Consider the following 21,324-nt stretch of genomic DNA (forward strand, 5'->3'; position numbering starts at 1 on the left):
TTACATCTCTAAAAAATGCGGCCCAAGGCCTCAACACTCGGCCGTTAACATTGCATAAAGCCAATGGTAGAAAAGTGCCAGTATGAATGCAGCTACAACCCCGCCCCAATGTTTTTTCAAGCGAGGTAGTGTTGCGGAAATGAACTTTTAACTGCAAAAGTACACTGGCACTGCAGTGGTGACAGGGGAAGCAAGAGGGTATGCAGGCGGTAATAGAGGTAATTTAGTCCGATACGGCTAGCAATGGATACGGTGAATAAGAGCAAATCATTTCTCTTTCAATAGCGCAACCACTCAACAATGTATTGTAAGAGCATTAAATGTTGCTGGAAATGCCACTCACCTGCACGCTGATGCATGCACAGTCCTTTGTCCGACGAGCGAACAGGCTTGCAGATAGCTGAAGACGTGTTTACGATGTGTTTGTTCCACCCAGCAGCAAAATCCACAACTACTTCGCGCTCCATAAAGATAAATATACACTAACCTTCATCACGAATAAGTAGAAACGCAAATCTGCGACACACACACACGATCAAAACATAGCTCACAAGCCCGCACGTCCATGTGCTCGCCAACCACAGACCATATGAAAATGAGTAAGTAGTGCGAACGCGAACCTAGTTGCGCCGAAAAAAAAAAAAAAAAACGTCGAGCAGTGGCAGCACAGGCGTCAGCGCAATAATTTCAGTGTGTACTGAGGTACACTAAAACTCATAAATAAATATAAAAAGTTTAGTGTAATTTTTATTTAGTGCTAGTCAACATAAACACTGAATAAAGATTACTTTGTAACTTACATCGTTTGCTACACTAGCGCCACACTTGTCGTGCGGGCGCAGATGGCGCAGATTTGTCATTCTGCCCTCAAAGTACACGGTGAAGCGTGCTACTAAGTGTATGGCTGATGAGAAACGCGTCTGGGTCCGCTTTTTTTTTTTTTCTCCGATATATCTGGGCGGGGGGGGGGGGGGGGGGGCTCCTTATGCACGTGTTTCGGTGCTTGATCGACTTTGACGCCCTTACTTCGCGGACGAACAGCGTGTCTAGGCTTTTTTTATCGTTGTTTTGCACGTGTTTCGGCGTTCGGTCCGCTTTGACGTGCCAACTCTCCATCCTGCTGCTGCGTGTGTTAGGTATTTGCCGTACTGTATTCACAGGCCTTCTGTGTTCAGCCAGCGCTGCTATCTTATTATCTACGGATGCTAAAATAAATGACTGTTTTGGTTTGGTGAAGTTTGGCACACAGAACAAACAATAATCTGGCCCATGAATATCAATGTGGGCGGCATGCATATTTGTGTGCGGTGCCCTGCCGGGGAGTAACCGTTGCGTGACGAGAGCATTTACAGCGGTTCCTCCTTCCGTTGCTCCCTTACAAACTTAAGATGAATACAGTTGCTCCCCCATTCTCGAACAAGTCGGCCATCTTGTTCCGCTTGGTCTTTTCGGAGTGTAACAGTCGGTCTGAAGGAGTAAAAACAGCCGTTGCTCCCATTTTGGCCATTTTTGGCTTAGAGTGAATGCATAAAAACAATCGCTGCATATCCACGGAGTGAGTGATGATGAGTGTTTCGAAGCGTCTGTCTGTCTGTCTGTCTGTCTGTCTGTCTGTCTGTCTGTCTGTCTGTCTGTCTGTCTGTCTGTCTGTCTGTCTGCCTGTCTGTACGTCCGTCCGTCCGTCCGTCCGTCGGTCCGTCCGTCCGTCCGTCCGTCTGTCTGTCTGTCTGTCTGTCTGTCTGTCTGTCTGTCTGTCTGTCTGTCTGTCTTTGGTCATGCTGAGCTGGCTATCCCGGAGGAACGGACTGCCCTAGACCATAAGGAGCTTCACCCATAGAACGGTATTCCCAATATCGACAGGGCACCCAGCCTGTTGCAACCTTGACCTTGGCATCGCAGGGTGCCCAAGCAGCTGGCATTTTGCTGCCAGACGCCCATGGAATGGCGAGAGGTGGCGCTGTTCGTCGCATCCTTCGGCGTGGCGGTGTCCTGGTTAATAGTGCGCAACAACGACACCGTGGGATGGTTCCTGCAAGACATCCTCGGCGTCGCCTTCTGCATCAACATGCTGAAGTCTATACACCTGCCAAACCTCAAGGTGCTCATTCCCGTCGGGACTTGTCAAAGCGGATTTGGAATCACCAATACAGAACGTCACTGAGGATTACTAAGGTTACAGTAGAGAGTATTAGGATGTCTGTAGCGTAAGGGTTTCTTAGGTAGGCATCCGTGTCCTGGAAGTTCGCCTATGATGCATGCGCTGTGGCAACAAACACTAAAGCGAACCTTTGTGTACACTATTCTACAACGGCGCAATGTCCGAAAGGCTTAGACACGACTCTGTTAATGTAGATTACTCTCATGATGAGCGTCATTATACGCTTCGGGTCATTCTGACAACAATATACCCATCCAATCAGTGCTTAATAACAAGTAATCTAGCTAGCTTCGAAGTAATCTAAATTACTCTGGAGTCCTCTCCTATACCATTGCATATAATTAACTCGTTCATGCAGGTTCCTGCTGCTAAGTTCCTTCTTAAAGCAGTAACACTACTCGATCTCAGTTCACTGCGACACATACCTGCTCTGTTTACCCTTTTCTATATCTGTCCTCGATGGATGTATCTATCGGCAGACATACTTCTAAATTCTACTAGTGCAACTGATTGTGCTTTCCATCGTCCTTATCATTTCAGCTGCTGACCCTGCTGCTCTCGCTGCTGCTGGTGTACGACGTGTTCTTCGTCTTCATCACTCCTCTCCTTCGCGTGGTAAGGGCACTGAAGCACGCCATAGAATCAACTCGCCGTACCTAAAGGAAAACTTAAGCAGCATTCACAGAGAGTGCACCTTTCCGGCTAAACGTAGGCCGATGCGTGCATTTGCCATCAGACGACTACCACCTTGACATGCCTAATAAGCTTCATTCACGAACTATGCCCTTCATTCGTCCTTGAATCGACGTAGCAAACATTGAGCCGTACTATAGAATACCACGCAGCAGGATGCGCACATCTGGTTCAGTCGCCTTTCTGAACGCTAATATAAACACAGGTGAACCTCTATCTGTGACGTCATGAACAGTCCGACATATCTGGCTGTCGGGTGTGACCAGTGTGAAAAAGTCCACTAAATATTGCTAAATGTTGAGGCGTGAAATGCAATGACTGCTTTCCCGCTCTGCACTTGTGAATACACCCCACAACGTTATGAGTTGAAAAATAAAATATATGATTGGTGACCGAAAACTAGAGAGAATAGATAAAAGTGGTGAAAACAATAAGGGCATTTTACCGTAAGAGGCAAGGATATCGGTGTGTATTTTTCTGATCCCCTTTTCCCCAGCGTCACCCGAAGGATAGAGCCTGATTCATTATAATTAAGTCATTATATGCAAGATAAATTTAATTGAAGTAGTCATTGCATTAGGTACACATAAAAAGTATCATTTTTTATGCTGGTGGCACTTCTCTCACTACCCCGTCTGAAATAAAACGCTCATACAGCAGTAATAATTCATCGCGTACCACTGTAGTTAGCATCATCTATCACTTGTAGGCTGTTTCATATATTACTTCAAGGGGGTCAACACTTACTCAACACTTCAAGGTGCAAGACTTATTTAGGTAACCATGGAATGGATTCATTAAGGAAGTCTATTGTGTCATGAATTTACTAATTTAAAGATTTTTATAATTCATCCAGCACGAAAGCTAAGCAACTCAAGAGTACTGAACGCTGGGCGAGTTGGTAATTTATAACTACAAAACTACGCGAAAAATCCACAAGTAATAGAGAAGGCACACACACAACGTAAACTAGCAACTGAAAGTTTATTGAAGGATACACATACATAACTAGAAAAAAAATGACGTGAAAGATTAGAGGTTGGCAGTGAGATAATCTATCTCTAGTTGGTGCAAAGTCGCAGAAGGCCTCGCAAGATGCATGTCGCCACACCTGTGTATTTAAATATACTCGTGCCTTCTCGGTTTCTTGTCCCTTTTTCGCGCAGTTTTGTAGTTAAGCTAAGCAAGGAGGGATGGCACGGGGAAAACATACTCACACGCACCTCGTGACTTCGAGCACTTTCTCTTTATTTTTGTTTTTCTTGAAATACATGGCTTTTCAGAGCGATTTCGCGTGCCAACGTGTACAAGCCTTGGCCTCCCGCGGCGACCCCTGTAACTACAGTGTCTATACTGTAACGACCAAGCGCGCCTTGCACAAATCATCCAATGGCTGACACAATGGCTGCGACGAGTAATTTTTGAGCTTGTCGCGTCATTTGGCGAGAGAAGAGAAAACAATTTTAGCCGACTATGAGAGTTTAAAACGACTTCCAGGCCGCGTGCTCCGCTATAATATGTGGCTCACGTGTTCTCGGAAGTCGCGACTGCCAATCGGCAGAGTTTTGTGACCACGCTCAAGAAGTGTTGCCATTGGCCCACTACTTTGTTTCACCAATTGCACGCGCCCCATCATCCACACATGTTATTCTTGATAGGAAAGTAGTGAGCGCCAAGTTCAGTTACCATCTACGCCGAGTTTAAACGCTTCAGACGCAAGCGATCTAGAGGACGATTATTGCTTGTTGACATACGGATACCACCAATGACGCAATTGCATTTATAGTGTGCGAGCAGTACTCGTTTTATTTCGCTCTAGCGATTCTCTACCTATCTCATTGTTACCAAGTTGATAATTCGCTCCAGCAAAGGCTTTCAGGTCTCAACGAATGTTTTGAAGGAGCGTGCAACAAAGTTCATTTAATCAGCTCTTCTTATTCCACACTTCCAGAACCGCGAAAGCGTCATGGTGGAAGTGGCGAAGGGCGGCAGCCTCCAGGAGTCGCTCCCCATGGTGGTGCGCTTCCCGAGGTTTGTCAAGGGCAAATACCACGCCTGTTTCCCGCGCAAGTTTTCCATGCTCGGCCTGGGAGACATCCTTGCTCCCGGTGAGAAGCGGTCCTCGACACTCGAATGCAGCGTTTCACGTATAGAGATATACGCGCTCGCAAATTAGGCATGCTCTTTTGATTCGTGTTGCGCAAAAAGCGAGGATGGACACTAATTTTGCTATCACGGGAAAACGTCAATGTTATGAGCAACATGGACGTTCACACACGTTTTTATGTTACAGTGTCCGCGACTTTCATTCACTGGGTCAGCTGACGATGTGTAGATACACACATAAAAAAATTATCATCAAAATGAAAATTTGAAAAAAAAAAACATCTTTTCCTTCAACGTGAGTACATTTCATCAGGCGTGGACCACTGCTTTAAGGTTGGTATACCATTACGTCATACAAACATATACAGCCACTCTTTTATCCTGCACCCCACCACGGTGGTCTAGTGGCTAAGGTACTCGGCTGCTGACCCGCAGGTCGTGTAATCGAATCCCGGCTGTGGCAGCTGTATTTTCGATGCAGGCGAAAGTGCTGTAGGCCCGTATGCTCAGATTTGGGTTCACGTTAGAGGACCCCAGGTGGTCGAAATTTCCGGAGCCCTCCACTACGACGTCTCTCGTAATCATATGGTGATTTTAGGACGTTAAACCCCACATATCAATCAACCAATCAATTTTTTATCCCGCAAGCCAGCAGAGTATACAACCACCTTGCCGCCTCCATCGTAGCAATTAGTAATGTTAATTTAAAAAGTGCCATTCAAGACATGGTGTTTTGTTAATATGTACTTACATCATTGTATTATTACACACTTGTATATATTAATGTTACCCGTGTACTCCTTTCTGTAATGTCATCGGCCGTGTAATGTGTTTGTAATAATTATTAGTTAATTATTGTCCTAATAAATCAAATACCAGTGAAAAACAAACTCCAAAACGGAGACTACACATACACAGAAATTCAAGAATTTCGTTATTGAGTTTCCCATAATGAGGTGCACTGCCCGATTCTCCTACTAGTTACGGAGGTATCACACATGTGAGCAACTCGTAACGTAACACTATGAAATCTACACTAGTTTTCATACGTTCACTTTGCTTCAGAATCTTAATTGAGCTTGTGAAAAAAGTGATAAAACTTTCGTGTGCAGGGCTTCTGCTATCCTACTGCCATGCGTTCGACCTTCTTTCCCTCGGAAGACGGTTTTATTTCTACATTTCATGCTTCGGTAAGTAAAAATACGGGGCATACGTATACGTGCCTACTGCGATTCTGTATGTTCCCATTTACCAACACGTTAAACAGAAACTTGTGAACGCAATTTCGAGCCTTAAATGAGCGAAACAATCTCTTGTAATTTCGGTACGCTCAAGGAATCTGAAAAATGTTCGGCAATATTCATTTGCGTTAGAAGTGCAGGAAAGGGAAGGAGAACACGAACTTGCAATGATCATTCCTTCCACAAATACTAAGCCCTAATCACTGGCATGAATGGTCTTACAATCGAACAGACTGCATGCGCACTCTTATGTTTTTTTATCATTTCCATCATACCACTAGCGTATTTTCTAAGCTACAGTAAGATCGCTCACATATATGAAGTCTGCCTTCTTCGCTACATCCTTATTGATAATTTACAGCAGTGTTAACATCATTGTACAGAAGTCACTTGAGCATATAAGTACAGATGTCACTCACATCGAAGCACTGTAATTAAGCACATCGAAACAAAGCGAAAACAAAATCTTCCAGGCCGAGTTCCTTTTAAGCCAACGCAGCTTTTCATACGTCATCATCGTAGCGCTAGCTGTCCGAATATACGTAGTCTCACACTGGGTGAATCGGTTCATTTGCGCGTACTTTCGTCTCCTATACGATGTTTCACTACTGGTTCAAAAGCCGATTGGACCACCCTTTACAGCCAGTAGGTAATTATGTGTGTCAAGTATACTGCATTCTAAATTTTGTAGCAAGCTAAAAGGTGCGAGAAAGGAAGACACCGCTTTAGAAATGCCCGGTGTCTCGCAGCATACGGAGCGGGCATGATCGTGACGTTCACGGCGCTGCACTTAATGCACATGGCCCAGCCAGCGCTGCTTTACCTGGTGCCGTTCACGCTCGTTCCCACAGTTGTTACCGCCTGGTACAGGGGGCATCTGTTCGCCATATGGAACGGGCTACGGGTGAGTGTGCATGTAAGCTGAACGCAGCTGACTGTGCTTTTATAGCGTCTCTTTTTCCTTATCGCATTCTGTTCGCTGTGTATTTATTATCATCCTTTTTTTTTTCTATGTGACACAGAGGGTACAGCGTGATTCCGCCTATTTATGCATTAACTGAAGAAAATACCAAGCCGCGATGATGACAGTTGTTAGCTGGCAAAAATGTGGCGGTGCATAGGTGGATAGATCATGTTAGTATGTTTTAATTATATCGTCCACCCGGACGTACCCAAGACTTGTACCACACGCACGAATACTTTAGGGACTATATCCACCATTCAAGATAATCGAGGCGTCAGTTGTCAATTAACGGAACTTACATCAGAATGAGCATGTGGAAATGATGAAGAAGTATCACTTGTTTGCGCTTTTCGTTTGCTTTTCGACACCGAAAAAAGTGCCTGAATTAGTCTTGTTTGATGATAAACGACACAAACGCGTACGAAACGCCCAGTTTGTTCCCTGTTAAATGTCTCTTTATTTGCCACATGCGCATAAAGCGTTCAATCTCACAGTCATCTTAAGGAATGCTTGCCTTTAGCTGGATAAGAAAAAAAAAGCTGGGATTGGCAACCTCGATTTTCTTACGGCACACACCGTGGTACATATCGATGAGTTTAACCTGAAGATTGATTGATTGATATGTGGGGTTTAACGTCCCAAAACCACTATATGATTATGAGAGACGCCGTAGTGGAGGGCTCCGGAAATTTCGACCACCTGGGGTTCTTTAACGTGCACCCAAATCTGAGCACACGGGCCTACAACATTTCCGCCTCCATCGGAAATGCAGCCGCCGCAGCCGGGATTTGAACCCGCGACCTGCGGGTCAGCAGCCGAGTACCTTAGCCACTAGACCACCGCGGTGGGGCGTTTAACCTGAAGACGCGTTAGTACAACCGCGTACATCACAGGCTCTACTGAGACAGCTTCCACTGTCTCAGTTAAGCATGTGACGCTGATGAGGCAATGCGCAAGCAGAAAACCAGTTATCTAGACATAGTTACTCAAACTAAGCGCATTAGAGGCCAGCACACTGCACCAGTGGCATCGTACACCTCAAATTTTACGATTTTCTAATCTCGAACTTCAGCATTGTCTCCCGTGGACCTTGATGTCTTCTTGTTGCTTTCCAGAATATTTCAATAACTTTGTCGAAACATTTTCGGGTCAGTCAAATAGTAATTTGCATTAAGAATTGTAATCTTTTTGGGTTCTCCATCAACAGCAGATGTCGACTCTATTTAATCCCGTTGACTGTGACTTTTTTCGGGGACATGTAAAGACAATAGCAGATCCCACTCATCCTGAGAGCGTGTCATGCGAAGCAGTAGGTGATTAGTAGCCACTTCCTTAGTTTTTTTAATAATTTGAGTATAACATTCGACTAACTTTTTTGTTGATTTTGTGTAGTTATTGTTGAACCGCGGGTAGAGAAGTAGTTAGGAATTTTTTTTCTGGGTTTGCGGGGACACTTGCTGATAGTGTTGACTATTTGAGGAAAGCACTTATTTTCAGAAAAGTACCTACTTGAAGGAGCAACGGAATAAGGAAGCGGTAGAGCTCCAAGGACACCTCCACCTTCCTTCCACGGCATCGTTAGTTTACTGGGCATGTCTATTACATTGACGTCTAAGGGGTATTCTATGGTCCTGCGTAACGGCAGTGCTCACATTAGAGCACAAGTGTCAGTTACATCGAAATACGGAGTGCGATAATGTGCATATCACAGGAAGCGGTTTTCGCCATACTCCTGCGGGTTGTGCAATTGTTGACCCATAGTTTGGCGAATCACAGGAGTCAATATGTAGTGTTGATTATATTTTTGTCAAAGCGATAGTAAACATGGCAGCGTTAAGAAGCCAATATACGTTTTTTTTTTTCTCGTAAGCTGTTTCAAGCGCGACGTAGCCCTGCTGCGAATCCCCACTGTCACGCCGAATGTCTGGGTCCGATTCTGGCTCTGAGTGCGTTTTTTCTTCATCATCTTTCTCTTCCTCCAATCTTTCCATCACCGAACACGGTTCCGACACCTGCCCCGCATTTTCTGTGACACAGGCTCCGTAATGCGATCGTTTGAAGGTTTAAGTTCTGTTATCGCCCGTTTATAGTTTGATACAAACTTTCAATCACCTGTGGCTCATACCTTCATTCCATGGGCCGTGGTCTGCGTGTATGCGCCACACGTTACTGAAGGAGAAGGTTTCGTGACTTGCGTGTCAAGTATCTCACTCAATTGATGTAGTGACATCGTGTTCGCCATACACGAATGGCATCGTATTCAAACTTCTTTATGCGTCAAGTAAAATGAGTAGACGAGGATAGTGCGCAGACCAGTGTTGCAAAATAGGCACCTTCAATCGAATTCCATTCCGGGGGATCGAAACTTGCCAAAAGTTCACTTCTTTTCATTTCGTTGGAATGAAAATTAACTTAGCCCGTTCCCACTACAGGAATGGCCAGGCAGGTCAATTCCATTCCAACAGTTCCTCGACGTACGAAAGGCATATCTTGGTAGCTTTATCAAGCTAGGAATGATAGTAACAACATAAAGATGATGTCATCGGATGTGTAAGAAGTGCAAAATTACGCCATACATGTTACCACGGTCGAGAGATTGGGGACTTATCGCATGCAGTACAACCACACTACTAGTTTCTATAGGGCAGTTCTTCCACTATCTGAGGTATCTGCATAGTGAGCACAATCTTAAGAAAAGTAAACAGTTGGCAACGCATGCATTTACTTGTTTCGAATATATTTCACTACGTTCGCGTCATCTCTTTACTATAGCCAGCAGCTAGTAAAGCTTGAAACTATTACTGTTACTAACCAGGAATGTTTTCTTTGTCTGTTTAACTATGTAACTACTAAGCCGCATACGTTTCTCGATCTATTGTACACACCACCGTATATCTTGAAGTAATCATGACACTCTTAGGAATAATTTAGACCAATCTTAATATTGTCGATTATTTCAGAATGAAAGTTTCGTGCTAAGTGATCACGCACATATATATAAAGAGGATACAAGTTTATTTGAAAAAAAAAATCAAAGTATATGTGGTTGGGCTCCGAGATGTCCGGGAGCCCCCTGCCCGACATCTCTAGGCAGGCCCGGTCATATATAGAAGGGCAGACGATGATGTGCACAACGTCCATTATTTTTCTAAACTGTATGGCGGCAAACCAGTACACTGTGTTATTTCAAAGTAAAAGCATAAATAGCCTTCAAACGGCTGCTGCAGTATGCGACACCGGCTAAGTCTTTATAATCTACATGCGTGTTTGCCTTTATGTCGTCGTCTGAGATTTGTTCATGCCTCTATATATGTTGCTGTAATGCGCACTTCTTGTCATAATTGCATGAAACATTTAGTGGCCATTAATAAGTATGTGGTCAATTACACTTCCCCTATTATCGTATTATACTTTTGTAAATGATTTATCTTCATGTCTCAATGTATATTCATTTGTGAACGCCCGTTAACTGAAATTCAGTAATGTTTTACTGGTTCGAGTCAGCACTATTCAGGAACTACCTTGCAAACTTGCAAGTTGCCCTAATCAGCGTTTTACTATACCTTCACATACCAGGAGTTTAGTGCTTTTTGTGACAAGTAAAAGGTTAGTATTTTGTTAGAGAATAAGCAGGCCTTCATTCTAAAGTGCATGTTTAAACGAATGACGTTATATATTGTTTAAGCTTAAACGCGTTAATGCTAAATTGATGACCTAACAAATCGTCCCGTAGGGATTCGGTGAGACGCCACCTTGGTTACGTGGGATCGCCTGCTTTTGCTGGCTATCCAAATAAATGCTTTCAAAAGTCTATTGTATATCTTTCTGTACGGTTCATCATGTACAACAGCTTATTGCACACACAGTAAACACAGCACACAGTTTATTGTGTATGAATGTGTGCTTCGCTGACCTACATACCTTTGCGATATAGTTTCAGGCAAATACGCTCTTATGTGTAGACAGCGGGGCAGTATCGTAAAAAAAAAGGGGGGGGGGGGGGGGTACTATGTAGCGAGACTACGCGCAGGCTGGTACACGAAAACTTGCAGTAAACACAAGCATCGCCCGGCGTCAATACGCATCACAACTTAGAGAAGCAATTTCTCGAATAGGTGCCCGAGTCGTAAACAAGTAAGGAGCACAAATGAGGAAGCTTGATTTGTCACGTTAAAATCAACACAACGTTACAAGGCAGAAGTACGTTATTCCGTACATGACCTCCATGTCATGATTATCATGTTTTACCTGTTATTTGTGTTCGTAGACCATTCAGGTCACGTGGTACCTAATTTCGTATATGTGAAGCTAGCGGAACGATCGTGAGCGCGCTGTGAGCGAAGTATGTAGTCATGTTTTACATGACACGCATGTCATGATTATCGTGTTTGAACGTGTCATTAACTTTCGTCGTCCAATGGCATCACGTAATACTGAATCAGGTATATGTGAAACCAGCGAAGCGGCCACGAGTGCATCATGAGCGTGGCGTGTTGTCGTGTTCTTACATGACACGCATGTCATGATTATCGTGTTTGCACTAGTCATATACCTTCGTTCTCCATTCACGTCACGTAACGCCAAATTTTATATATGAAGCTAGCGAAACGACCACGAGGGCACCATGATCGGGGCCTGTAGTAATCACATGCATGACATGCATGTGATGATTCCCACGTTAGGGCTTGTCACCAGGTAGTCATGTTCGCCGTGCAGTCATGTCATACCATACCCGTTTTGCAATATGTCATGAGAACGAAACTGCCTCAAGAGCACCCCGCCGTGGTGGTCTCTAAAGTGACTAAGGTACTCGGCTGCTGACCCGGAGGTCGTGGGATCGAACCGCAGCTGCGGCGGCTAGATTTTTGAGGGAGGCGAAAATGCTGTAGTCCCGTGGGCTCATATTTGGATGCTCGTTAAAGAATCCCAGGTAGTCGAAATTTCCAGAGCCCTCCACTACGGCGCCTCTTATAATCAAACGGTGGCTTTGTGACGTTAAACCTCAATTATAAATCAATCAATCAATCCCCGCCAGAGCAGCAAGACCCTCGCATGTAAATGATGAGATTCATGACATACATGACATCATTCTCATGTTATTTCTAGTCACCTGTGCTCTTTATAGAGTCATGATATCTCATACCAGTTATGGTATAGATCCCATTATCGAAACGGCCTGGAGAACTAGGCGGCTAGGTACACTGGCGTAGCCAAGGGGGGTTGGGGAGAGGGGGGGTCGACCTCTCCCTACTTGCCACTTACTCAACTCAATTGTTTTCGTCGCTTCGCGCTGACACAATTTAGAAACTAAGTGCTGCTACTATCGAAATATCATTGCTGGGTGGTTTTTCGGTGAATAATGTCCGCATACGGAAAAAAGGTGTCACGGTGTTTGTCTCAACGCTTAGCATTCTGTAAGATTTTGGGCAGAAATCTCGGCCGCGATTGTTTTAAGTTGAATCGGCTACAGGATTAATGCTCAAGTGGTGGTCATACTTGTACCCACCGGAACAGATCTCGCCAGAGTCGATCACTACGATAATTTTCAATAGGGAGAGGTTCATTTTAATGGAAATAGCCAAACACAGTTCCAAGGTTTGATAGGCCACGTTCAAGCAGATTACAGTGTGACTCTTCGTACGTGTGCTAAGGTATACTGAAGCCAAAGAATAGCATTTTTATTTGACCTTCGCACGTTCTGCTAACACACACACACACACGCACGCACACACGCGCGCACGCACGCACACACACACGCGCACGCACACACACACACACACACGCACACACACACACACATGCACGACGCATGCACACACGCACACACGCACACACACACACGCACGCATGCACACGCGCGCCACTAAATGGTTCATACATTTAACTCGGCTTGTATGCGAGTGTATACAATACTATTATGCATATCTTTAGTATGCCCTGACGTCTAAGGCACTCTGAAGTGTTGTCTAGTGACGATGGTGCAACACAGGCAAACGTGCAGGCTAATCACAGCCTTAAAAGACCTACTAAAATACTCATCATGTAATTTAGGCTCATTAATAAAAAGATGGTGGTCATAAACCTTAAGCAGCGTAATGAGAAATGCAGTGTAGACAGTTGTATAGAGTACAAGCTTTATTGTTCAGCACTGTGGCAAACAGCGCAAGAATACGGACCATAAAGCTGAGAAAATATACGACAAATTATATTGATTCGCTTCATCTGTTCGTTTCCTCACATTGACATGACTAGAAGGGCACACCGAGCAGTTTCTGGTACTAGCGACATGACGCACGACAAGAAATGCACAAAATGGAGATACATGGCAGGGCGCGTTATCACGTAAAATTACGAGCAATATACATTGTAACCAATTTCTTTACAAAAAATGAAAGAAACCTGTGCAAGAATTGTTTCACCCTGCAGACACACACATTACATAGCGGAATACTGTTGATTATCTTCTTCAATTGACACAAAGGTATTATACTGCGCATTGCATGTCACATTATATGCCCCGTATGTTACCCAAAATTTTCTGGAATTCTCCAGTGTAATTTGGGTTGTTGAATTGTCGTTCATATCTTTCGTGTCTGTTAACCACGTCTGCAAGTGAAAGGTGCCACTGAAAAGCAAGGAGTAGGCAACGGGAGAGAACGAAAACACTCTGCCATGCTGTCAAAGTGATCTTCAGCAGTATGTCTCACACAGTTGAACTTCTTTTTTTACACCTGGAGGAAAAGTAGCGCATACTGATTTTACTAAGACCGTCTTCTTTACTCGCCGCCAGGGTGGTACAGTGATTATGTTGCTCTATTGCTCACCCGCAGGTAGCGGGATCGAATTCCTGTCCCATTTTCGATGTAGGCGAAACTGCTTGAGACCCGTGAACTTTGATTTAGGTGTATGTTGAAGAAACAAAGTGGTAAAACTTCCGCAGCAACCCACCGCGGCGTCTCTCGTAGTCATATCGTGGTTTTTGGATGTTCATTATCATCATCATCACACCAGCCAGACTACGTCCACTGCAGGACAAAGGTTTCTCTTATGTTCCGCCAGTCAACTTTCTGTCTCTCCCTTACATGCTTGCCTTCTCTGCGAATCCAGTCAGTTAGCTTCAATAACCAGCGGTTATCCTGCCAACGCGTTACATGCCCGGCCAATGTCCATTTGCTCTTTTTGATTTCTATTACGATATACTTAATTCCGGTTTGTTCCCTGATCCACTCCAGACTCTTCTTGCCTCCTAAGGTAACACCAATTATTTTCCTTTCCATCGCTCTTCGCATCGTCCTCAATTTAAGCTGAACCTTCTTTGTAAGTCTCCATGTTTCTGTTCCACAGATAACTACCAGCAAGATGCAGTTGTTTTATATCCTCTTCTTGAGGAATAGTGGCAATCTACCAGTCGTGATGTGAGAGTGCTGGCAAAATGTCCTCCACCCCATTCTTATTCTTGTAGTTACTTTATTCTCGGGGCTTGGCTCCGCGGTTATTACCTGTCGTAAGCAGACGTAGTCATTCACAACTTCAAGTGCACTATTACCTATCTCGAAGCGCTGTTCTCTTTTGAGGTTGTTGTACATTGCTTCCGCTTTCTGCAGATTAATTTGAAGACCTACCATGCTGCTTTCCTTGTCTAACTCCGTGATTATGAGTTGTAATTCGTCCCCTGAGTTACTCAGCAGTGTGATGTCATCGGTGAAGCATAAGTTACTAAGGTACTCTTCGTTAACTCTTATCCCTAGCTCTTCCCATTCTAGGCCTCTGTAAACCTCCTGTAAGCACGCGGTAAATAGCAGGGAAGAGATTGTATCCCCTGCCTTACACCCTTCTTGATTGGAATTTTGTCGCTTTCTTTATGGAGCACTATGGTGGCAGTTGATCCCCTGTAAATTTCTTCCAGGATGTTTATATATGCTTCGTCGACGTCATCATTCCGCGGTGTCCGCACGACTGCTGATATTTCTACTGAATCAAACGCCTTCTCGTAATCTATGAAAGTTGTGTATAGTGGTTGGCAGTATTTTGAGCATTTCTCTATTACCTGATTGATAGCATGAATTTGGTTGATTGTTGAGTATATTCTATCGGAAATCCTTCTTGTTCCGTTGGTTGATTGAATTCTGATGTTATCTTAATTCTCTTACCAATTACCTCTGTAAGTAGCTTGTATACGATGGAGAGCAAGCTGATCTACCTGTAATTCTTCAAGTCATTGTCATACCCTTTCTTATCTATTAAGATAATATTAGCATTCTTCCGAAATTCTGGTACTCTTCCAGTCAGGAGACACTTCGTAAACAGGGAGGGTAGTTTCTTCAACACAATCTGTCCTCCATCATTCAGCAGGTCTAATTTTATCTGATCCTCACCAGCAGCTTTGCCTCTTTGCATTCCCTCCAAGGTTTTTCTGTCTTCTTCTATCATTACTTGTGGAATTCCATCTGGGTTACTGCTAGTTCTTATATTAAAGTCGTGATATTCTCGGCTACTGTTCAGATCTCTGTAAAACTCCTCTGCTATTTTAACTATCCTATTCATATTGGTAATTAGTTTGCCTTCTTTGTCTCTAAGTGCATACATCTGGTTTTTGCCTATCTTAAGTTTCCTCTTCACTACTTTGACGCTTCCTCCGTTCTTCAGAGCGTGTTCAATTTTCTCCATGTTATACCTTCTTACATCGGATACCCTACGCATATTAATCAACTTCTAAAGCTCTGCCGATTCTATTTTGCCTGTTGTATTTGAGGCTTTCTTGCTTTGACGCTTTTAATTATGTTCTTCGTCTCCTGGGACAGCTTGCCAGTGTCTTGTCTGAGTACCGTACCTCCAACTTCCACTGAACATTCAGTAATGATACTCGTCAGATTATCATTTATTGCGTCAGCACTAAGGCTGGTTTCTTCGACAAGAGCCAAGTACCTGTTCTGAAGAGAGACTCTGAATTCCTGTACTTTCCCTCTCAGTGCTAGCACATTTATTAGTTTCTTACGTATCGCCCCGCCGCGGTGGTTTAGTCTCTAAGGTACTCGGCTGCTGACCCGCAGGTTGCGGGTTCAAATACCGGCTGCGGTGGCTGCATTTCCTAAGGAGGCGGAAATGTCGTGGGCCCGTGTGCTCAGATTTGGGTGCACGTTAAAGAACCCCAGATGCATGGTCAAAATTACCGGAGCCCTCCACTACGGCGTCTCTCATAATCAAATGGTGGTTTTGGGACGTTAAACCCCACAAATCTATCCATTCTAGTTTGTTACGTATCAGTTTCTGTCGTTACTTCTTCAAGTCTATGAATTCAAGACCGTACCATTCTATGCTCACTGCATCGTGTCTTGCCAAGCACTTACACATCCTGCAAGATGCCTGGGTGTACACTCAGTATAAAGTCTATTTCGTTCTTACTTTCGACATTAGGGCTGCTCCATGTCCACTTACGGTTCACTTGTTCTCGGTAGAAGGTATCCAATATTCGCAAATCATTGCGTTCTGCGAATTCTACTAAAATCTCCCCTCTGGCATTTCTAGTACCGATGCCTAATCTCCTACTGCCTGGTCTCCAGCCTGCTTCTTTCCCACCTTAACATTGAAATCATCTATCAGATGTTAAACCCCATCAATGGATCATTAACAACTATGTTTTTTTTTTACTGTCCTTCAGAACATATCAATCCAAAAATAACTTCAGGTAACTTTCATCCTTGATTGAGCGGGTGCCTATGGTTGATATTACACACACATGCAGCTGAAGCTGACTACGTTCCTGTTAAAAACAGAAAGAATGTCTTCCGGACAGACTTGTATTTCACGGTGGATGTTCAGATAGCGATGCCAAACAATCTTTCATGTGTTGTTGTAGCTCCCAGGTACAACTTTAGGCGTCTCAGCGATGAAAAAAGGCGTTCTGCTTCAGGTGTGTTCACCGGCGGAGTTGCCGGAGTCTTTAGAAGATGGTGCACGTTTGGGAAGAATACCTCTGGGCAATTGGCAACCACCTGCATCGCAGACATGCACAGCATTTCTCGCTTCTCTCCCTTTCATTTCACCGCCTATAGTGCTAACTCCCCTTGAAATGCTGAATGTGAGATAATGTTTTAGTATACATGCCAATAACTTTTCGGCAGTGGGAGTATTAACAGATTCGGGAATGTTCTGAGACAGAAGAGAAGAAAGCATCTTCAAGGTGTACCGATGTTTTTTGAAGCGCTCATTGAAGTGGTCTATTAAATAGTCCAAAAAAGGCCAGAAATGTTGAAAGCCTTAAGTGCTGTTCTACGCCAGCCACTGACATGTTACTTCGATGAAGCTGCCTGCCTGTGACAAGCAGCATTCTCATTTTCGCCTGTTAAGTGTGCACTGGGAGCAGCGCCGCCTTTCGGAAATAATCAAGTGTCATACCGTACGGCATTTCGGTGCGACCATCAAGTCCCATAGAAGGGCGCTGATCGACCCAGGACACGAACTACCAAGCAATACGTGTAGGTAGCGTATTCAAGGGGGTAAATTCACATTACTAGGGAGCAAAGAGCTCAGCAATGTTCGGGCAGTGACCCTGAATGCGAGAAACGAGAACTAAAGGCTGGTGCACACCGGCGACTAGCCGTGGTCGAGCGACAATTTGCGACTGGTCGCAAACAGTCGCGAACGGTCGCAAACGGTCGCCAAGTGACTGCTTTGGCTAGTCGCTTGCTGACCGATTTTTCAGTCGCGCGACTGCGGTCACGAAGCTGCTGGAACCAATCAATGATGCTCCATTTTCGTTGTTTGTTTCTTCATTGCGCTGGCGAGAACGGATAAAAACAAGAAATGCGGTGTGCTCGCTTTGCTCCGCTCACTAAGTTGGCGGTAATCAGCTGATTGGCGCTGGTCTCCATAGTTCTCACTGATAACGAGATCCGGACGTGACTCTCTGCTATTGCGACTTCCGGTCGCTCGCGTGCAGCGTCTGCCCGTGTGAACATCAGTCGCTTTTTGGTCGCCAGTCGCAAATGGTCGCGTGACCGCTGCTAGTCGCCGGTGTGCACCAGCCTTTAAGCGACGATGCATGTCAGCTGGTAAAGTTCCGCCATGAACACTAGCGCTCGTTTCTCCCCTGCCGGGAAGATTCGCGAGTTTACATTTCTTCCGCTTCCCTTCAGGTGCCGGTAAAGTCGCGCTCACCCATCTTCCCCTGTGCGCGAGGTGTCTCACGTTTGTGATTGCCCCATGCGGAAGGCTTGTAGTCTCTGTCACGTTGCGATGAAATACCACAAACGTCCATGAGCGTGAGAAGGTGATGGCTATAGTGAAATTCCAGCGAATCGCATCATAATGCCCGAAACAGACAATCAACAGGCTTGGACGGTGCACAGTAGATCGTAAATAAACTCGTGTTGCATGCACTGGCAGTTCTCGTCGGAGTTCACGTTTTCTGAGAAATGGATTATGGAGCACTGTGCTTTGAGCAACTGCGGACTTCATTTATTCATCACTGGTGAGCCGATCACTGAAGATTTTGGGTGGTTTGAGGCTGCTCCTGTTCACGCTGGTGTAAATGCTGGAAATATTAATGCACGTATTCTGCGTGGTGAAATATTCCGTACGGCTCTTAATCTGCTCAAGCAAAAAGAAACGTCAGCTGCACACTATCAATCAACGGAAGATACCTTGCCGCAACGCAATCGCTTCAGGGAACCGAGTTAAGAGAGCCATGAAAAAAAAAACAAGAACAAACCGCGTTTTTTTGTGCGTATTTAGATGTCCTAGCACACATGCGCAGTGCCCAAGTTTTATGTGAGTGGGTTCGTAGAGTACGGTCACACGTGCACTTTTGATTGAGATCAAGTGAACATTTCTCATCAAGGTTTACCTTGCCCTCACAGATTGCCGTACTTCATTGCTATCAATAGTCACAGTGCAGCTGAAAGTCTGCCCGAAAAATAGCCTGTGCACAATGGTGTTCCCAACATGCTGCATATCTTACAAAAAAAAATTGTTATTGTGTATCGCAAGCATGCTTGGATGCACGCAATAAAGTAAACAAATGTTGACTAAAAGCTCTACTTTTGGGCGGCGGGACATAAGATATTATTATAAAATCATTCCCATAGGCATGAAGTCTCAGACATCGGCAGTAAGAATATCACTCAGTAGAATAAGCAGACCGAAATGCAATTATGAATGTACAGAAACATGCTGCATATACCTCTCATTCCTCGTTGTAAGCCGAACCGTCCTAGACCGGTGAAACGCGCTTCGCCCCGACGAGTATTATGCCATCTATCCTTAATAGAGGTTACCAATGTCTTCTCCGATCAGGTTGGTCATCGCAATGAGTTTTCGAAGACTAGTCCATTCAATGGTGTGACGAGGGGCCATTGCTCCAAATGATCGCTGTACCTGTCGTTTACTGTAATTAGAAAACTTCTCACAGTACTGCCCCGCGACCATGGTCTAGTGGCTAAGGTACTCGGCTGCTAACCAGCAGGTCTCAAGATCGAATCCCGGCTACAGCGGCTGCATTTTCGACGGAGGCAAAAGTGCTGTAGGCCCATGTGCTCAGATTAGGGTGCACGTTGAAGAACCCCAGGTGGTAAATTTCTGGATCCCTCCGCTACGGCGTCTCTCATAATCATATGGTGGTTTTGGGACGTCCAACCCCACATATCAGTCAATCATTCTTACAGTACTTTTAATTACTCTCTTCACAACCATACGCAAAGGGAGAGGGGGAATCTTTCTCACTTGATATACATGTACTGCCGCTGATAGTGACATCACAGAGAAACACTAATGCATGTGCCCCCCCCCCCCCCTGCCCCCGAAAAAGTTTCTGGTTACACCCCTGGCTAGGTGCATAGATACGGTTAAGGTCGCCGACCTTGGCTGAGAAATGCCTCGTATTTAAGACAGCACGTCGATAAAGATGTGCTCTATTTGTGGAAAAAACCTAATTTATTTCCCATGCCATTCTGTGTGAAGTGCGCTTGATTCCATTCCTCCAAGCTTTGGCGTCATTCCATTCCCATTTCATTTGGGCGTTACGAAAATGTGAAATAATTCCAGACTCTTTCCAATGCCGTAGTGGCTACTCCGCAACACTGGCTCAGACGTAGGTGGCGTAAATAAATAGATAGATAGATAGATAGATAGATAGATAGATAGATAGATAGATAGATAGATAGATAGATAGATAGATAGATAGCCCTCCACAATGGCGTCTTTCATATTCATAATATAGTTACTGAACCCCGTCGATTATATTGTAAAGTGCTTTAGATTTGCAAATAACAGATTCAAACTTAAAATAGCGCATATAATTCTCGTGTCGCAACGCCAAGAACGTAGGGTCACGGCCGCTGGATCAAAGCGCACAGCGGCCGTGGTAGGGTGTATGCAGGTTGTGCCACCTACCGCGCAAAAGCCCTGCATGGGTAGTGGTGGTGCGAGCTGTGCTCAAAAGAGGGCACAAGTGTTCGCACTCACAGCGGCGGCAGTGGATCGTTCAGCCTTAGTGCATTGATGTTGATCTTTCTGTCCCCGTGGCAGAATTTGCGATGTTGATTATAGTCCCGATTTTCTTTGGGAAAGTATTGTGGAGCTCGCATGGATAGCAGAGGAGAGGGACATATGCGCAATATACCTGCTCGTAGTTAGTGAAATGCAATCCACGTTATTTACGCTTTTCATACCTGCAGTCATGGCGGCTTTAGCTATCAAAAGGGTAGTTGGAGGGCAGTGGTCTGCCACGTAGAATAGGTACATATAAAAACAAGACCGCGCCAGCATAAGGCCTCGCGCAGAAATGGGTAATGGGTATGTGAAATTGTTCTTAGTCACAATGAATAAATAAATACTTCAGACGCGCGCGCGCGTGCGTGCGTGCGTGCGTGCGTGCGTGTGTGTGTGTGTGTGTGTGTGTGTGTGTGTGTGTGTGTGTGTGTGTGTGTGTGTGTGTGTGTGTGTGTGTGTGTGTGTGTGTGTGTGTGTGTGTGTGTTGTATTGTTCAGCTGACTTCCTTTCAGCGCGAATAAAAGACGGGATAAGTGTTTGCACATATTTGCCGTACTGAGACCCACTGAATACGCGTTATCAGTAAGCCCGCATAGCATACCGCATGTTCTGGTGATCATCCAAATTGATGAACGACATTTGGATCACCACGGACAATCACGAAAACAGCACAC

At 44.8% G+C, this 21,324-nt stretch overlaps 1 protein-coding gene across 4 annotated transcripts in view; it reads left to right on the forward strand.

Annotated features, from left to right (window-relative positions):
- The window catches only part of LOC119184211 (signal peptide peptidase-like 2A), a 70,591-nt gene that overhangs the window by 38,899 nt on the left and 10,368 nt on the right, over window positions 1-21,324 (forward strand). For 3 of the 4 annotated variants that reach the window (XM_075888551.1, XM_075888550.1, XM_075888552.1), the window contains 5 exons: window positions 1,900-2,098; window positions 2,699-2,773; window positions 4,803-4,959; window positions 6,070-6,147; window positions 6,948-7,102. In XM_075888551.1, the coding sequence (XP_075744666.1) occupies window positions 1,900-2,098; window positions 2,699-2,773; window positions 4,803-4,959; window positions 6,070-6,147; window positions 6,948-7,102 (664 nt within the window). The remainder of the gene's footprint in view (window positions 1-1,899; window positions 2,099-2,698; window positions 2,774-4,802; window positions 4,960-6,069; window positions 6,148-6,947; window positions 7,103-21,324) is intronic. The other variant, XM_075888553.1, reaches the window with a different exon arrangement.

Source organism: Rhipicephalus microplus, chromosome 3 (assembly GCF_043290135.1).
Source record: "Rhipicephalus microplus isolate Deutch F79 chromosome 3, USDA_Rmic, whole genome shotgun sequence".
In the NCBI taxonomy this organism is placed as follows: domain Eukaryota; kingdom Metazoa; phylum Arthropoda; class Arachnida; order Ixodida; family Ixodidae; genus Rhipicephalus; species Rhipicephalus microplus.